This window comes from Stegastes partitus, unplaced genomic scaffold (genome assembly GCF_000690725.1).
Source record: "Stegastes partitus isolate 25-593 unplaced genomic scaffold, Stegastes_partitus-1.0.2 Scaffold6, whole genome shotgun sequence".
NCBI lineage: Eukaryota > Metazoa > Chordata > Actinopteri > Pomacentridae > Stegastes > Stegastes partitus.
Window position 1 is genome coordinate 197,951 of NW_007577737.1, and position 18,224 is coordinate 216,174.

An 18,224-nucleotide genomic window follows, 5' to 3' on the forward strand; every position below is an offset into this window, starting at 1 on the left:
AAAATTGCTATCCTGACTCCACCACAATATTCCAATATCCGGTCGATGCACTGCATTCGTCCTCCTCCTCAGTCGCTGCCATGCTTCTCGTGCCATGTGCATTAGACCAGACGAAAACAACAGCACTGCACGTTTCACTCAAATGTTATCACAATATTTCAATTTCACATCCCCTAGCATTACACCGGTTATTACTGGTATGATACGGCCCAGCCCTAGGGCAGATATATGTAGAAAATGATCTTGCACATGTTTTTATATATGTAAAATATTCCTAATTAAACAAGAAGGTCGCTGGTTCGCGTCCCGGTGAGGACGCCCGGGATCGTCCTGTGTAGAGTCTCAATGTTCTCCCCATGCAGCGTGGGTTCTCTCCGGGTTCTCCGGCTTCCTCCCACAATCCAGAAACATGTTGAGGTTAATTGGGGATTTTAAATTGGGCGTAGGTGTTAAAGTGAGTGTGCTTGGTTGTCTGTCTTGGTTGCCTTCGCCCTGAGTCAGCTGGGATAGACTCCAGCCTCTGCTCGACCCCAGTGAGGATAAAGTATAGATAATGAATGGATTCATAATAAACAATGTTCTTTAAAACATATATTCATAAAAAAAACTTGTATGTAACATTCTGTGCCAGCTGTGTTGCTTTTTTTTTCTTCTCTCCTCCACTTTCTGCGGCTGTCAGCGGGGCCGGGACTTTGCGGACGGTCCCTGGCGGCAGACATCACGGCTCACGGCGCCCAGGGGAGGGATGGAGCGGAGATGGACAGGGAGGGAGACACCGGCTTACGACGTCAAAGGAGTACAGACACACACACACAGGCGGAGAGGAGAGAGGACAGCCAGCCAGACTGCCAATTCCCCACGGTCTACTGAAGGAAGCCTCAATATTCATCTATCACTACACTGTGCGCGCGTCCGAACCAGTAAGAGAGCTGTTTATTTTTATTTTTTTAATACCACGTTTATTTGAAGAAGAAGAAGAGAAAAAAAAACGGCGTTGGGGAAGAGCAAAGGGGGAGGGAGAGAGGAAAAAAAAAAAAAAACAAGATCTGTGGAAAAAAAAAAAAAAGAAGCTCGCTCATGCCGAATAAAGGACCGAGGCTGGATGTTAGTTGTGTTGTTTTAAGGGGGGAGCAGGCCTAACTTATCACAACACACACACATGAACTGAGTGGTTGAGCTCTAATAACTAAATAACAGCGGAGGGAAGAAGAAGAAGAAGAATCATCTCCACACATCACGCCGATTCTCCTCCACGAACAGCACCACAGGTATTATTCCCCCTTTAACTCTTTGCTGTTGTTGTTGTTGTTGTTGTGGGTTTTTTGTTTTGTTTTTCTCGCTCAGATTGTGTGAAATCGTGCTCGGGTCATTGTTGTTGTCACCAGTGTCTTGACAAAGAGAGCGCAGGTCTCCAGCTGTGTTGACACACACTGTCATGGTCTCGGAAACAGGCGGCCTAGACACGAAGCGAAGGGAGATTGTGTTTACTAGGATTTACTACGACACCACATGGATTTATTTGATTAGAAATTACTGTTTAAATGCGAGAAAAAACGCCATTATACCTCATCTGATGTGATCCACGGTGGAGAATGTGACGCCCAATATGTGAAAGTTCAATTTTTACTCTTTAATTCATGTCATTTTCTGCATTTGTATGAACAATGCAATAGTTTCTCATAAAAAATACATGCTTTTTATTTATTTATTTATGCTATTACACTGACTTCATAGATGACTTTTCATTCACACATATTATGACAGAAATCCTAACTGCTATGTGCTTTATTCTGATTTCTGTGCCACGCGCTGCAAAAACCTACCACAGTATTTGCACTGCCACGTCTCCGAGGGGTGTAGAAAGTATTATTTCAGCCTATTCCCATTCCCGCTGAACGCTCCCATCTGCACCTCCATCCCCGGCCTCCTGTTTGCACCTCCTGTGCAGTGTGAATTTAAGCCCGCAGGCAGGCAGGCGGGCAGGCAAGGCTCCTGTCTGCTCCTCCTGACCGCCTCCACTCTCTGTTATTATTCTCTCTCCCCCTCCAACACCACCACCATCACCACCACCACCAGCAGACTTCTCAATGAAGGAGCCTGACGCAATCAAGCTCTTCATCGGGCAGATACCCCGAAACCTGGAGGAGAAGGACCTGAAGCCCATCTTCGAGCAGTTTGGCAAGATCTACGAGTTGACGGTGATAAAGGACAAATACACGGGGATGCACAAAGGTGAGCCGGGTCAAAGGGAGGCCAGAGTAGAAGGTAGGAGGGGTTGGATATTGTACATTTTGTGTGCATCATGTAGGAGTGACAGTCACACCAATTTGCCCCCTGCATCCTCAAGTTATGACTGAAGCTCCAGTTAATACGAGTGAGTTAATGGCTCTTCATTGAGCCTCCGTCCCTTTGGAGGCTTTTTAAAAGACCCCCGTGAGGCCAAACACCCATAGTAGCATTGATCTAAAGAGGAAATCTGATGCACAGTCGGTGGAAAGTTCATACCCACACATCGGCTGAGGATCCTGACGCTGAAAAATGTTGAATCAACACTCTGAAAATGGATTTTTTTATTTTTGGTCAAACAGAAACTCGTGAAATTGGCCAGTTGAAATTAAAATGACTATTTCCAAAGACGTGACCATATACTACAATGTACTCTCACACCGCCATGCTTTATGAGGTTGGTTTTGTGTGTTAATCAAGTGTAATTTAAATTTAGTGTCCCTAAACCTCAGCCCATCCACGATATTCAGGTTTACTAGGAAACTACTAACTGTGCAGCAACACTGGAAAGTAGAAACTGCATGAATATTGTTGAGCACAATGTAAAACACAATTAAACATGCACATAAAATGATTGCAGCTAACAACTGTTTCCATTGTCGATTGATTGCTTAATTTGTTTGGTCTAAAATATAAAAATTAAGGTGAAATATATCAATCAGTGTTTCCCGAAGCCCAACGAGACGTCTTCAAATGTCTCGTTTTGTCCAAAAACCCCAAAGATATTCCAGTTTTCTGTGACAGAGAAGGAAAGAATCCAAGAAATATTCACATTTAAGGAGCCACAATTGGAGAATTGTGACTTTTTTCCTTAAGAAAACATTCAAACAAGTTGACAATTAATCAATTATTAGTAGCAGATTTATTGGACGATTTGCCTTCGCCCCAAGATGCTGCAGTATAAATTCAAAGACAGTGTTTGTTTTTCCCTGCTGACGTAATCTGATCCAAACAGGAAATGGCATTTTGAAATTAAAAACAGACTCCGGGAACAAATGAATGCATTCCGGCTGTTTTAATTGAGTAAATCTGGAGAAGGAGCAGCGTTGTTGTACTTCTTACAGTGTTAAATGTCACACGGCTCCCCCCGTGCCGGTCAAATTATCATTAACGGAAAGGTAGCTGTCTGAGATCAATCTTAGAAAAAGTATTTTGTCAGTCAATAATTGGTTTCCTGTGGCGATATCAATCAGTCTGAGAGTGTCGGTGCCACCCACTACTGCTACTACTCCTGGTCACGTGGCCAGCAGGCTTCTCACATTTTGGGAAAAGAAAACTCGACAAAAAATCCCATTTGACAGATGGACGGAAGCTGCGGGGAAGTGATCTAAGCTAAACAATGAATCCTCGCTGTCATTTCTAATGCAAATCTGAGCAGCGCAAAACAAAGGCTTTTTATAAATCCACATAAACCATCAGTCATTTGGGAGACGTATAGGCCAGGTGGTATCAGTCCTCTAACACCTATAACACCTATTCTGCATACATTTCCATATTCATGATTTCTGGGAGCCCTAAAGGTTAATGAAGGCCTTTCTCTATTATGTGGGGCTGCATACATTTTGCTTGAACAGCGTGATATTAAATACCCATTCAGACCGCTAGATATTATGATTTAATAATCCCACAGATCTCCGGTGCCACTGGGATAACTACTTAACAAAATGACAATTGTTTTTTTAAAAAATGTTTTTGCCTTCGATTAAAGATGATTTTAGGAAATTCGAATGCAGAATCGTTGCTTTTTTTAATAAAACCAAAGCACATGCATGAAGAGGATAGCGATGCTGCAGTAACACACCACATCTGATGCTATATTTAGCATGTAAATCTGATATTATGCTATATTTTCTGTCTCCAGGATGTGCCTTCTTGACATATTGTGCTCGTGAGTCTGCCCTCAAAGCCCAGAATGCACTGCACGAGCAGAAGACACTACCAGGGGTGAGTGTGCTGCCTTTTTCTTTCTTTTTTTTTTAGAAGTCCTCGACAGCTCGCATGTTTACAGCAGAATAAGTGGCACGCCGGTCCATCCGAGCACACGTGGACGCACAGTGACACAGGGAAAATTAACCAAGTTTGACATGCGGGGCCGACTTCCCCTTTAAGCTGATACGCACCAATAAAGGTCAGAGGCTGCTCTCTCCCTCTTATGTTTCATATGTGATGCATCCAGACATATCCATCCAGTTAAGGCATGAGTCATCTTGCTGCATGTCACGGGTCGAAAGAGACAGCTATGAGGCTCGCTGCTGGAGTGACTTTGCCAGTTCTTATTCTCTTTGATGTTTCTCTTCCTTTCTGCGTCTCTCTCTCTCTCTCTCTCTCTCTCTCTCCTCTCTCTTTCCTCTTTCCTCTCTTTCCATCCATCTCTCCCTCTGAATTCTAATCAAAGTTAAACCTAGCTTTATTAGCATAGCCAGGCAGCAGGTGTGCTGCCAAATGACATTTCCAGAGCTAAATATGACATGACAGCCGCGTCTCTATAATAACCGACTATATGGGAGACAAGGCGACAAGGCAAGGAATTACTGAGACAGAGTGTGCTCCCAGACTTGCCGCTGCTTCCTCTTTTACTAACAAGGCTTTACCCCTGTTTCCTTTTGGTTATTTTTGTTGAAATCATTCACTTCTTTTTTTTTTTTTTTTTCTTCCCTCCACCTCCTACTCTTCAACTCTACTGAATTGGCATCTCACGAATGTAGAGGAGAAGAGGAGGCAGGAGGATTATTTTCAGTATCGATTAATTGTTTAGCCGCTAATTCAAGATATAGTTCACTAAAATCTGAAGATGTCCAACCGAATTCCAGAGAGCACATGATTTTATATTAACATTGTAGTGTTTTAGCCGCAATATTTACATTAATTAGGTTGAGATTCATAATTAATAACATGGTAGTGTGTAGTTTTATTATTACATTAGTTAGAATCTTCTCCATTATTAATAACACTGTAGGGTCTCGGCCTTAATATGTATTGTAGTCGAGTAAAGGAGCATTTTTAATCATTTTTGCAGGATTAAACCCCTAGTATGGAAATTACTCAGATATAAACACACCTTAAATAACACAACAGGCTCTTAACTGCAGTGTTTAGTCGTGATAGGTTGCTTTCACAATGCAGCTCATAATACTTTTTACCTTTCAATAGTCATTAGTCTTGACTTGAATTAACTATTTTATCTTGTTTTTATTGCATCTATTCACTTAATTTGTTTTCATTATTCATCTAATTTGGCAATTTGGCAATTTGTCATTTTATTTTTGCATCTACAAATAAAAGTATTCAGATTTTTTTCTATTTTTTCTAATAGTTTGTCTGGTTGCATCTTCTTCATTGTGAAGATTAGCTGCCTGACTCGTCACTTTGGGCTCTTGTTCAGCTTGTTAAGGACATTTCTCGCTGTTTTTGTCCATTTATTAAAAAAAAAAACACACACACAATCAATAAAGGCAACCATTAGTCGGCATTCTGAGAAGCTCGTCCCACAAATATTTGTCTTTTCCCTTTGATTCGATTATTGACTTTTTTTTTTTTGACAGTCGATCGACTAATCGTCTCAGAACATTATTTAAATGGCCGGCCGGCTTCAGGGGCTTACTGGTGGTGGTGGTGGTGGTGGTGGGGGGGGAGCAGTTTGAAGGAGCAGGCTGGTATTAGGGTGGCGACAAAAGAAATCCCATTGTTAGCGTGACAGTAGCGTGACCTTCCTGACCTCTCGTAGGGGATCAGCAGGGCCCGATGCCCCACGCCAAAGCCCTCTTCTCCCCCACCCAGTGTTTCGGCTCTCCTCCTCGCAGCCTCTTACCTCTAAGCCGTGTGGAACAAGCTAAACCCTCCTGTGTTCTCCCTCCCTCCCCCCTCCTCCCTCCCCCCCTCCAATGCCAAAAGAGAGGAGAGGAGAAAATAATAAAAAAAAAGGAAGAAGAATGAAAACCGTCTTATTAGCTCCATACACGCCCACACGGACGAGCTCTGCTTCCCACCCCTGCCACCAGCTGTGGTGTAATTGTCATCTAATTGCACCTGCGCTGCCAAAGAATAATTAACTTTGGCATCTCATGGCCAGGGCGATACAAAAGGAATAACATGATAGCAATTATAGGACTGAGATGAGGGAGCTTAAATGAAAGCACACCTGAATGTAGAGAAAGCTGAAAGACGTCATTAACAGTCATCGCTGCTTTTTTTTTTTTTTCCAAGCGTTTCTCCTTTTCTGGAAAGAAAGAGTAGGTCTTGATGCTTTTTTTTCTTTTTCTTTTCTCCCTCCCCCCCACCCTCACCACTACTCCCCTCCGTGCTAACAATGGAATAGAAGAAAGAAGGTAAAAGTCAGGCAGGGGCGAGCAGATGGTTGTATCAGAGTGGCACCTGGCCTTGTGTTTAATTTCAGGTGAGAGAGTCCGTCTCTAAGTGAGAGGGGGAAGAGGAGTGTCAGAAGCACATTCAGCCCAAAGTGAGGAAAGAAAGTGAGAGAATGGCGGAGTTGGGAAAGAGAAGAAGGGGGGAGAAAAAAAAATAGCAGGGAGCAATAAAACCGAGTCGCTGTGAGTGTGGCGATGGAGAGAATAGATTCTCTTCCTGAGCTGCACTCATTCTGTCCTGCTTGGACATCTTGTACTCTTGTCCCCTCTGTTCTTATCGCTTTATCTGTGTACTGTCTCAAGCCATTTGTCTGGCCCGGTCAGCTGTTGTGAGGCTCATGGAGACAATAACATCCACGTTGTGCCACATTGAACTGAGTCACTTTACGAAGGCAGGAGCTGAGATTACAGCAACTTCAAGGAAACGCCTGTTTTAAAAACGGTCATCAGAGCCGAAATGAATTCTCGTAATTGAAAATGAATCAGCACTATTTTCACATCCCATTAACCTCTGAAGTCATTTGTCAATAAAAATGACAAAAATTCTCCCCTTGTACATATTTTATGGCTTTCTTTGGCCTGAATATATTCAGATTTTGGACTGTTGGTCACACAAAACGCTTCAAGATGAGTTAATTAGTAGATTAAAAAGACTTTGTGATGTACACTTATTTCTGTTTTTATCGAGATTTACATGAAAAAAATCAAAACTACTCTCATTTACATCCAGTTAATATCAACCTGCAGCCACAGAATGCATGGAAAAAAGTGGACTTAGCATGTATTCTTACCAACGGCCACTAGGGGGTGACTCCTCTGGTTACAAAAGAAGTTCTATTGTGTAGAACTGTATTTGAAAATAACCCGATTTCTCGCTTGATTTGTTGCTTCAGTGAGCATTTTTGTAATGTGTGTATGATTACAATTGTTATTTCCTAGTATTTTTGAATACAGCGTAATATTTGTTTTGTAAATTATAGTAGAATTTAGAGCAAAATAGACAATAAATGTATGCTTTGCGTGCATAGTCGCTAATTACGTCTGGTTTCGTAAGATAGTAATGACAAAAGGCCAAACAGTAATCCAGAAGCTAATCGTGAATATCATGTTAGCTATGTTAATCTATTATCTACAGTTCATGCCTGCAGCCAGCAGCAGGTTAGCTTAGCATTAAGACAGCTAGCCTGGTTTCGTTCAGAGGTAACAAAACCTGCCTTAAAAGCACCTATAAAGCTCACAGATTAGCTTGAATTGAGCTGTTCCCCCTTGTTTTCAGTCGTTATGCTAAGCTAAGCTAACCAGCAGCCAACTGTAGTTTGCACATGGACACGAGAACGGCGTTGATCTTCTCATTAATTCTCGACAAGAAAGCAAATTATCTCCAAAAACGTCTCCTTGAATCAATGCGGACTTCCCGAAGTGTTTGCATGCAAAACAAGTTATGCTAATTGCTAGTTGCTAATTACATCTGGTTTCATAAGATGATGATGACAAAGGCTAAACGTTAGCCTTCAAAACAGTAATCCAGAAGCTAATAGTTAATATCATGTTAGCTATGTTAATTTATTATCTACAGTTCATGCCTGCAGTCAGAAGCAGGATAACTTAGCTTGAGACAGCTAGCCTGGCTTCGTCCAAAGGTAACAAAACCTACCTAAAGAGCACCTATAAAGCTCGCAGATTAGCATGAGGCAAGCTGTTCCCCTCGGTTTTTCAGTCTTTATGCTAAGCTAAGCTAACCAGCAGCCAACTCTTGACAGGACAGCAAATTATCTCCATAAACGTCTCCTTTTAATCAACACGGACTTCCCAAAGCTTACATGTGCTTCTGTAATCATGTTCTTTTCATTTTTTTTTCTAAAAAGCTAAAATCCAAAATTAATAATAATAACATCTAAATTTAATTGCGAGACAGCGGCCAAGTTGGAAAGTGTGAGTGTGTTTGCTGTGTATTTGCATGAGCAGCGGGGGAAGGGAGGGCAGGTGTTGGCGCTAACACGGTTTAATGAAGGCTGCGTGTGTGTGTGCGTGTGTGTGTGTGTGTGTAACTGTCTGTTTGCTTTTGTGCGCGCGGGTTTCCGTGGAGAGCACACATCCAAAGATATGGACAGGAGGAGGATGGAAGTTGCAGGGTTTTTTTTTTTTTCATCTTTTATTATGAGCCCCTCTCAGGTTTCTTCATTCACTATCTGCGAGCGTAAAATCTGTGCTGCGAGGCCTTCTGTGTTTAAGCTGCCCATATGAGAGGCAGGAGCTCGCTTTGGGTGGAACATCTGACTAAGCCTGACATTTACTCAGACATAAGGACTCAGACGGAGCAGACAGAGGGGTTTTATCAATAGTCTGAAAAAAAAAAAAAATGCATATGCTAAATATAGCCCAGGCTTTTTACACAGGATATGAGATGGGAAGTTGTCGTGCAGAGTGCAGTAATTTGCGGCCTTAATGTATGAGCGAAGCCTTCCCTGCTGTAGATACACATGAAGCTGCTGCTGCAGGGTTAACAACCTCTTATATATACCTGTGAGCAGAAAACTGACAAGACTTGACAAAATGTGCAGTTATTTATGATGCGCGCCTACATATGCAACCTATATCTCCACGTCGGCGAGGAAGATGATGACGATGATGATGATCGCAATTAGCGAGCCTCGCAGCAAACGCGTTCACTTGATGAATCTATCCGGAGTTGGGCGCGCATTCATGCGTCCATTCATTTACATATGCATATCAATGTACGCCAGGGACGATGCAGGACAGGCGGAAAGGGGGAAAAAAAGAAAGGAAAAGAGAAGAAAGGGAAGGGGGCTCGTCCTCTGTACGTCACTCTGGGGCGACTGTAATGATGAATGCAGATTGGATTTATGGAGGTGGTAAATGGGTGTGAATTTGAGCGAAATTGGATAAATGAAGGAGGGATGGGGGGTGTTTGTAATGAAGAGTGGGGGGGGAGGGGAGGAAGAAATGAATGAAAGTTTGACATAATGAACAGTGGGTGGCAGAAAGGGTGGAGCTGGAGGCTGGAGGTGCATTGAGGGAGTGTGTTTATCAGCTTAAATACAGACATCTGTTACTGAGGAGTAGTGTGGGTTTTTAGCGGGGGGTGGTGGTGGTGTGTGGTGGAGGCTATTGTGACAGCACTCATTAGGCCCTTTAAACTTTGGATTGGTTATCTAATGAGCATGCATATATGTATACATACACACATATATATATATGTATAGTGGCTTTAAAGTGTGCCCGAATATAAAAATAAATAAATGAGATAAAAAGTAGGACATGGACCCTATCTGTACTCACACACATACACAGAAATCTGTCCGTGATTCAGTTCTTCTCCCCCTCTGCTCCACTGAATCGAGTCAAACAGCACTTGACATGAATATTTAACAGCCAGAAGAGACAAAACAATTGGGAGTCAACTCGAGTGTTGTTAGAAATTTACTCTTTGATATACAGTTTCTCCACTTTGAGGTTTTTTTGTTTTTTTTGTGTGTTGGCCGTCTGACAAAACGGCTGAATGTCAGCTTCAGGAAGTGTCAGCTTGGTCTTAATACCGGACAGACTAGTGAAGCCTGTAGGAGACGACGCTGGGCAGCGGCTCTGACTCCGAAGACTGGGACATTGATTAAATATTATTAAACTGTACAAGCTGTCAGTCTCTTTGTGTTGGATTGATTTAGCGGCTGGCTGGATTCAGGAGAAGGTTTCTCTCTCTCTCTCTCTCTCTGCTTTGTGTGCATCCACATGTGGAAGCATTACCACACCGCTCTTGTGCATCTCTCTGCTTTTTTTCTTTTTTTTTTTTTCCATCCCAGCCTCTGTCGCTTTTGTTCCAACTCTTTGTTGCGAGTGCACAATCAACTGCGTCTATTAATCTCCCTCTTTCCCTTTTATTTGTATTTTTTTTTTTTTTTTTTTACTCTTTCCTCTCTTTTTATTATTTTTTTCTTTCTTTCTTTCTGTGCTTGCGAATATACCAATTTCCACCTGTGTTTTCTTCTTCTTCCCTCGGGTGAATTCACAAGTGCGTCTCGGCGTAAGTGCATTTTTGCGACGAGGAGGAGAAGGAGGAGGAGGATGGAGGAGGAGGATGGAGGATGGAGAAGCCGAGGGAGCAAAAGCAGCAGAGATGATGGGAGAGGAACAGAGCGGGGAGGGGAGGGTAGGGGAGAGGGGGGGAGGAGAGGCGGGAGGTGGCAGGTTGATTACGGTCGCAGGTCTCGTTGCCTGGAGACGGCTGGGACGAGGGATGCCAGGTTGCTAGGCGACCGGCACGATGCAATGACCAGCGCTGTGTGATGGAGCGGAGGGGAGGCGAAGACGGAAAATTGTCTTTGTGCCCCCCCCAAACCCCCCCACCCCCACCGCCCACCCTCCTCCTCCTCTCCCGCCCCACCCAGCTGCACCTCCCTCTCCTCTTCCTCCCCCATCACACACACACACACCTCCAGCTCTGCCTCCCCCCCCCCCCCTGCTGTAAATGTTCTTGAAAGAGCAAAGGGGTGATGGTCTCCACTGATATATTTACCATTCAGAGTGGCCGCCTTTTGGGGCGGACAAGCAGAATGGATTGAAATTGGAGAGAAAACAGGCGGCAGAAATGTGTCACCCTCACACAGAAGCAGCAGCAGTAGCGGCAGCGGCAGCAGCCCACTGTATAGACTTAACAACACTGGGGCTGCGCTGAGCTGCGAGAGATTATCATCTGTTTTGCGGGTCATAATGGGAAGGCGAGAAAAATGTCATCATCAATATGTTTTACTCACTCTGACTGCAAACGCTCCTCTATCTAACACACATTTGTGCTGCCGTGGCGGATGAAAACACGTCGTAGCGAGTGCCACTCCTCTGTGTTTATGAATGTTGATGGCTTGAAGGGGAGATGAAGAGGAGGAGGAAGGGGGGGTCATGCATTATGGCGAAGGGGTCGAGCTGTGATTGGATTGGATAATCTATGGATTTAATATCTCATAATCCCGGTGAAATCCCCCCGCGGCATCAGAGAAAAGAAAAAGATGAAGTATGTGTAGATGTGTAGCTCGTGTTTGCTGTGACCGACGGGAGCAGACTGAGCATTGTGTGGCTCGTCGGAGGATGATTGTATATAATGTCTGTGTTTGGAGATGGAGTGCAATAGGGAAGGGAAGAAAAAAAAAAAGCAAATCAAATAGAAAAAAAAAAAAAGAAAGAAAAATAAAACACACACTGGTGAGATGGGTTGTTGATCAGGCGGGTTTTGCCTGTGTGTTGTCTGTGCACAGTATGGGACTGTTTTTGTAAACAAGCCTAAGAGAGAAAAGGGGAAGGGAGGGGAGCAACAGGAGGAGGAGGAGGAGGAGGAGGAGGAGGAGGGGAGAGAGCAAATTACTGTAAAGTGTGTGTTAGTGGTTGAGGCTTAGAGGGAGATATTTTTCTCCCTGCTCCTGCATCTGCTCTCGAGGCAGCGCCAACATTCAACAGGCACGAACGCTGCCTCCATCATCATCCCGTTTTATTTTCTCCTTCTTACCTTCCTTCATTTTTCCCTCCCTCCTTTCCACATCTAATCCCCCTATCTCTTGACCTAGAAGCACCCTTTGTCCTCCTCATTTGTTTTTTCTCTTCCCCCCTCCTCCCCTCCTCTCTCCTCTCCCTTCGTCTCTCCTGCACGTTGTTCAGGGCAACCTTGTTTACCTGATGTGGGGTTCTCATCACTAGGGGTTGTCATGACGACAGCCATGTGAGCGCGGTCTTCGTCAGAGGCAGCGGCCGGTTGCCGTGCCGATCTGAAGTGGCGCAGCCTTGATGGCCTCCACTTCTCGCAGTTTTCCCTCTTGTATATTCTAATTCCAATCTCCTGAGCCATCTGCCGCGCTTCTCCTTATCACCAGCTCCACGGCCTTCACTGTTTGTCTTCCCGCACCGAAATATGGGCCAGGGGATTTTTTCAAAAACGCCGTTCAAACACGCCATCAGCCAAGCATGTCACATAAACTAACGCCACGAGTTTGTAGCATCAGCTTTGATTGCTTAACTCAAGTCGAAGATTGAGTGTCTTTCCCCACCCGGTTGGATTCTGAAGTTTGGTTTGATTGGAGATTTGAAGAATCTTGTTCTCTGTGTCGGTTTCTATTTTCAGTTGTACAAACATTACCTCATATTTTTGGAATCAGGCCTGTATGTCACATCCCTGTGCCTTGAAACAGTTCTCAATCAGCAAAAGAAAAAATATCATGCATCAGCTTTGATTTTCTGCACCTCCTTCTTTGCTCCATTTTTAAAAATCTTTCAAACCTTAAACATTTTTTTTGGTGATAATTATGGAACTTGCCTTTACATTAGGTGAATAACAAAAAGCTTCAAGAGCTAAATGAACTGAACAGATGCTGCATAATCAAAATAAATAGTTTTTTCTCGTCAAACCTGCATAATAAATAATATTCAATGATATTAAAACACAGAATGGAGGACTCCCTAAAATCCTGGCTACATAGAACAGCATGTACTAAATGGAACAGTGAGATTAATATTAGGAAGAGTAGTTTAAAACGACACACGTGTACATCCAGAGTGTAATGCGAGTGTGTGCAGAATATTGTGCAGCTGTAAATAACGTCGCACTTGTTCTGCACACACTGTTGTTGCACTCAGGTGTGCAAATAGCACAAAAAGTGATTGGTATAGTGGTAAACATTGGACAAGAGCAATGAATGTTCCCTCTTGTGATACCATAAGTGATGTTTGTTGAGAGCTTCGGCCTCGCCACATGGTTTTTTAGCATTCAGGCCCAGTCGGGATGATGTTATCTTCACTGCAGCAAATGGTACGTTAGGACAAAACTTTCACTATATAATTTAAACTAAAATTACCATCCGCTGACTGCAGGAGCAGAACCTCCATTTGCTTGACTGATTGGAAGATGGTTTTGAGACTTTGGCCCCTCCATCATCCCATTAATTGGTGCAATCAATTGGAGGCTCTCGTTGAGGAGCCGCAGGAGCCCTTCGGTGCTGCTTTCAGCCGGTGGTTCTGTACTCGGTGTTTGTTCATGCGGGTCCTGGCGGGCGGAGCGCGACCGCGGCGCCGATCAATAGTGTCTCCTGGTGACCGATCACAGCGGATCAATCAGTGACACCGGATCAGTGACTGGCTGAAATGTCACCAGCTCCATAATTAAGACCTTCATTAAGCCACAGTTAACAGAGTGTCACTGTGTTGCTCTCACCTCGACTCCTCATCCCTCATCCCTCCCACCCCCCCTTTCCTCCATATGCTCCTCTACTTCCCCTCAATCCCCTCTCAATCCCACCCTTCTCCCCCCTCCCACCACCACCACCGCCTCTCTTGTTCATTCTTTTTCTTCACCTCATTCAATACCTCTATTCACCGTGTTTCTTTCTATACATTTTGAAGGACAAGCTGCCGAGGCGCTGATGTGTGCACGGCTTCACATAGGGGGCTTATTTAAATAGTGGGGAGGAGACTGGAGAAGTAAAGGCAGTGAATTATGAAAAGGTTACATAATCCCTCTCGTGTTGTGCGTTCTCTGCTTTTTCCTCGTCACTCTTTTTATTTCTCTCGACTATGGTTTCCTTCCCCTGTAACCGTCTCTGCCTCTCTGTCAGCCTCACAATCTCCCCTCCCTGCTCTGATGCTGCGTGCTCCTTTAATCCAGATTAGCTGGCGAGTGTTCTTAATCTTATCACTTCCCCAATCCCGCGTGGGTGTGTGCTTTTCCTGGTTTTGTGTGATAGGGGGAGAGGGACCGATAGACGGCAGGATTAGAGCAGATTCTGAGAGAGACTCAGAGAGAGGGAGAGGAGTTAGGGAGAGAAAGAGAGACTGAATGACACTGCAAATGTAGTATCACACATATCAGTGTCAGCCGGGTCTGCTGGAGTAGAGTTGGCCAAAAAAAAAAAAGGAAAGGAAAGACGTTAAATATAGGAAACAAATGCACAAACATCCATACAAATTTGTCATTATTACGTCGCGTGACAGCAATAATGACATTTACATGAAAGGTTACATGAAGCCAGTACACATAAATATCACGTTTTGTAATTCACCAGGCAGCAGGGGGTGCGTTTTGATTAAATGCCACGCTCAAATTCCAATTAGTGCCAGTTTATTTCTAGCTTGTAAGCCCTTTTGCCATATAAATTCATTTTGTTTTGTTTTGTTTTTTTTCCCTCTCCTGTGTTGCTCACCGCTCCTGACCTGTGCATTTAAATTGCTTCCTTTCTGCAGATGAACCGCCCGATCCAAGTGAAGCCAGCCGACAGCGAGAGCAGAGGGGGTAAGAGACACCTGTCCCCACCCAGACACGCAGCACCTGTTCAAACAGCGACACCTTTTTACAGCGCCAACCACCCAACACGAGCGTGGTGTTTACACGTCAGTTAGTCTCGACCCTCGCAAGGAGGGAAATTTCAAGTTCAGTGTGTTTTGTGTTAAGATTTTAGTCAAATGAGCTTCTGCACACGACAATTTTAATAAAAGCATTCACAAAAAAAAAGAGATAAGGGCCATTAAAATAAATAAAAATACAGCAAGGAATAAAAATATAAGGGGAGCACATCACTAGACCCTTAACATTCTGGTGTGTCCTCCTGATGCTCATATCAAGATAGAAAATCCACATTAAACAAATGATGGCTGCACAGATTTAATGTACACAATCCAACTTTCCCATTTTTTTCCTGCTGCAGTTAATTAGTCAAAGAAATTCTCACCATATTAAAGATATCACGTGATATTTTCCATTTTTTAAAATACAATTTTTAAGGAAACGAAGTCTATAAACAATGTGACTTGCACTAAAATGTCCAAGATTTCATCATTCCTTAAGCAGATGATCGTTTAGTCGTAGATTCAGCAGCTTGTTAAGATGTTTAGTTGCCGTCATCACACACGCCGCACAGCTTTAAAGCTTTAGATGCATTTTTGTTGTGTTTTATGGTTAAACTTGTAAAATAAAAGATATGAAGCTATTTACATCTCTTCAGGTCCTCCCCAGCTACTGGTTAGCCTCCTGACTTTCCACCTAAATGCTGTGAAACACCTACACTGCAAATAATCTGGAACTTGCCAAGATTTAAAATCTTATTTTAAGACACGATAGATAATTTGGCTTGTTTTAAAAGTTATTTTCTAATTTTTAGTCCTTGATTTTGCAGTACAGTCTTAAATTGAGCATTAAAAATTGTATTTCAAGAATTCTTATCCAGTAAAATGTACTCACTGCATGGACGGATAATTTCACAAGTTTTAAGTCATTTTCTTGTCAGATTTAATGTTTATATCTTATATTTGGGATACCTTTTTTGCAGTGTAATTAACCAATAGTCATCCAACTCAAAGCTGCCAGATGCAGAGAGAGTTTTCTTCCTGAAAGAGGCGTGAACAGCAGCAGTGTGATGGTGAAATGAACCATCTTTGCAGCAGTTAGACTTGAAAAACTGTAGAGACTTTGATTAATTTTCTAAAAAAAAAACAGGGTCCCAATATTAGTCCTTTAAAGCTGTTAAATCACATTGAATCTGCTGCTGGAAGTGCTAACAAAGCTCACTCTCACAGAGGAGCTGATTAATCACCTAATCGGTTCATTTTCACCCATTTTTCTACATTTCTGAGCACATTTTTTATATTTTAAGCTCTTTCTAAAGACTTGAAGGGAAAGTCAGCGATTCTAATCCAATGCAATTTTTGCCAAATTCAATAAATGTCTTGTCACAGTCCACTAGATGTCTGTCTGTGGATCCAGTGTTCACATATATATATATATATACTATACATTGCTTTTGCCCATTTTTCCAAAGTGTACCGTAGTTTAGTGGCAGTTGTTGGACTCACAACTTCAGCCAGTACTGGGTTTTTTTTGTTTTTTAAAAAAAAAAAAATTATCCAAATGGAGTTGACAGACGCATCGCTTGGACTTTGATGTCTAAGAAATAATCCAAATCTCCTTTTCACAGCATCCTCTGTCTCTGATAAGGCCTGTTATTTCGCTGCACTTGGACATGGCACAGTAGGAGAAGCACAGGTGTAGATGATAAAATTACTGATGGCTGGATTCCATATAGCTGCTTCGCTTTCAGGGTCCCGGTATTGTGCACGTTGGCTGGCTGTCACACTGTGACAAATCAAAACGCCTGCTGTCCACTGTCCTTAAAAGTCAGTTCAGATTTTCTACATTTGATTTTACACTACCTTGAAGATGATCATTTTTTCTCTTTTGTAGCTCATTAAAATCACTTTGTACTGTTAGTAATCCTTTGGTTTTCTTTTGTTTTAGCATTGTAGGTACATTAACTTGCAGAAACAGATATTTGCTTGCAGTGAGGCCTTTTTTTGTGGCTAAAAAATAGGAATACTTGTAATAATTAGCGTGTTATTGTGGCTGTGAGAAGAAAAGACGTGTCCAAAATTCAAGGCCTGACTGTCAAACCGCAACTTTTCCATCCAAGAAAACCACCAGATTCTCCTTTTCACATGGTCCACTTTTCCTATTTGCTGTCTGGCATCGATTGTGTGCGAATTCAATGCTTTTCATCACCGAACACTTAAATCAACACAGCGCACAGGCAGCTCTAAGTAATCTAACCTGCAGCGTCATTGACATTTAGGCCCAACAACAAAGACGAGTTCGCTAACTTCTCGTCTCTGGCATTTGAGTTTCACGCCAGACTTGAGTAAACTGGAATGAAATGGCAGCCTGAGCGGTCCTGAAAAATAGGTTAGAAAAGCATCTCCTAGCCCTGTGCCGTGCTCTTTTGGAGAACAGCGTGCAGGAATGGAAGGCGTATGTGATTTGTAGTGAATGGGCTCCAACATGCAGAAACACTGGTCTGATCCTTCACAGACGGGGACAGACGGAGCAGCTTCTCTGACAACACAGAGGGTGACAAACATTTGAGTCACCGCCAGATGCTGTTTGTTTGTTGTGCTGTTCGTGTTACTGCACTCTGGTGGCGCCCTCGAGTATCGCAGGCTCGCATCCGGCCTGTTTTGTTGTTGCTCTCAGTTATTCATGCATGTGCAGTGACATGGCAACTCTTCCTTTTTTTGAAATTTTTTTCCTTCTTCTGCCCCTTTTTTTCTTCTGCTTGTATCATTTCTTTAATCTCACTCACGTTATCCTGTTGTTGTTTTTTTCCCCCCCTCTCCCTCCCATCCTGGTGATCTCCTTCCCCTTAGAAGACAGGAAGCTGTTTGTGGGCATGCTGGGGAAACAGCAGACGGACGCCGACGTGAGGAAAATGTTCGAGCCGTTCGGCAGCATAGAGGAGTGCACGGTGCTCCGCGGGCCCGACGGTACCAGCAAAGGTGATGCCAAAATCATGCATGCAGAAATTAAAGATAGTTCAACCCAGCATGAGAGTTAATTTGTGAAATGAAGTAAAAACAGATTAGGGCAAAAAACAGAGTGTTATGCATGAAGCCAGGTACAGAGTGTAAACACACATGCAGATATAAAGCCGGGGTAGGCAGGAATGTGAGAACCATTTCCCTCCTCCTGCAAATCTGTCTGTGCTAAACCCACCAGACAGGCACAGGTGTATGCACATACAGTCATGACTCGATAATCCG

At 43.2% G+C, this 18,224-nt stretch overlaps 1 protein-coding gene across 1 annotated transcript in view; it reads left to right on the forward strand.

The window, feature by feature from the left end:
* Positions 1-1,222: 1,222 nt before the first annotated feature.
* Positions 1,223-18,224, forward strand: part of celf3a (cugbp, Elav-like family member 3a) — a 32,483-nt gene continuing 15,481 nt past the window's right edge. Inside the window, exons 1-5 of the mRNA XM_008280517.1 lie at positions 1,223-1,268; positions 2,077-2,232; positions 4,148-4,230; positions 14,883-14,931; positions 17,832-17,960. Of these exons, the coding sequence (XP_008278739.1) occupies positions 2,088-2,232; positions 4,148-4,230; positions 14,883-14,931; positions 17,832-17,960 (406 nt within the window). The 5' untranslated portion in view covers positions 1,223-1,268; positions 2,077-2,087. The remainder of the gene's footprint in view (positions 1,269-2,076; positions 2,233-4,147; positions 4,231-14,882; positions 14,932-17,831; positions 17,961-18,224) is intronic.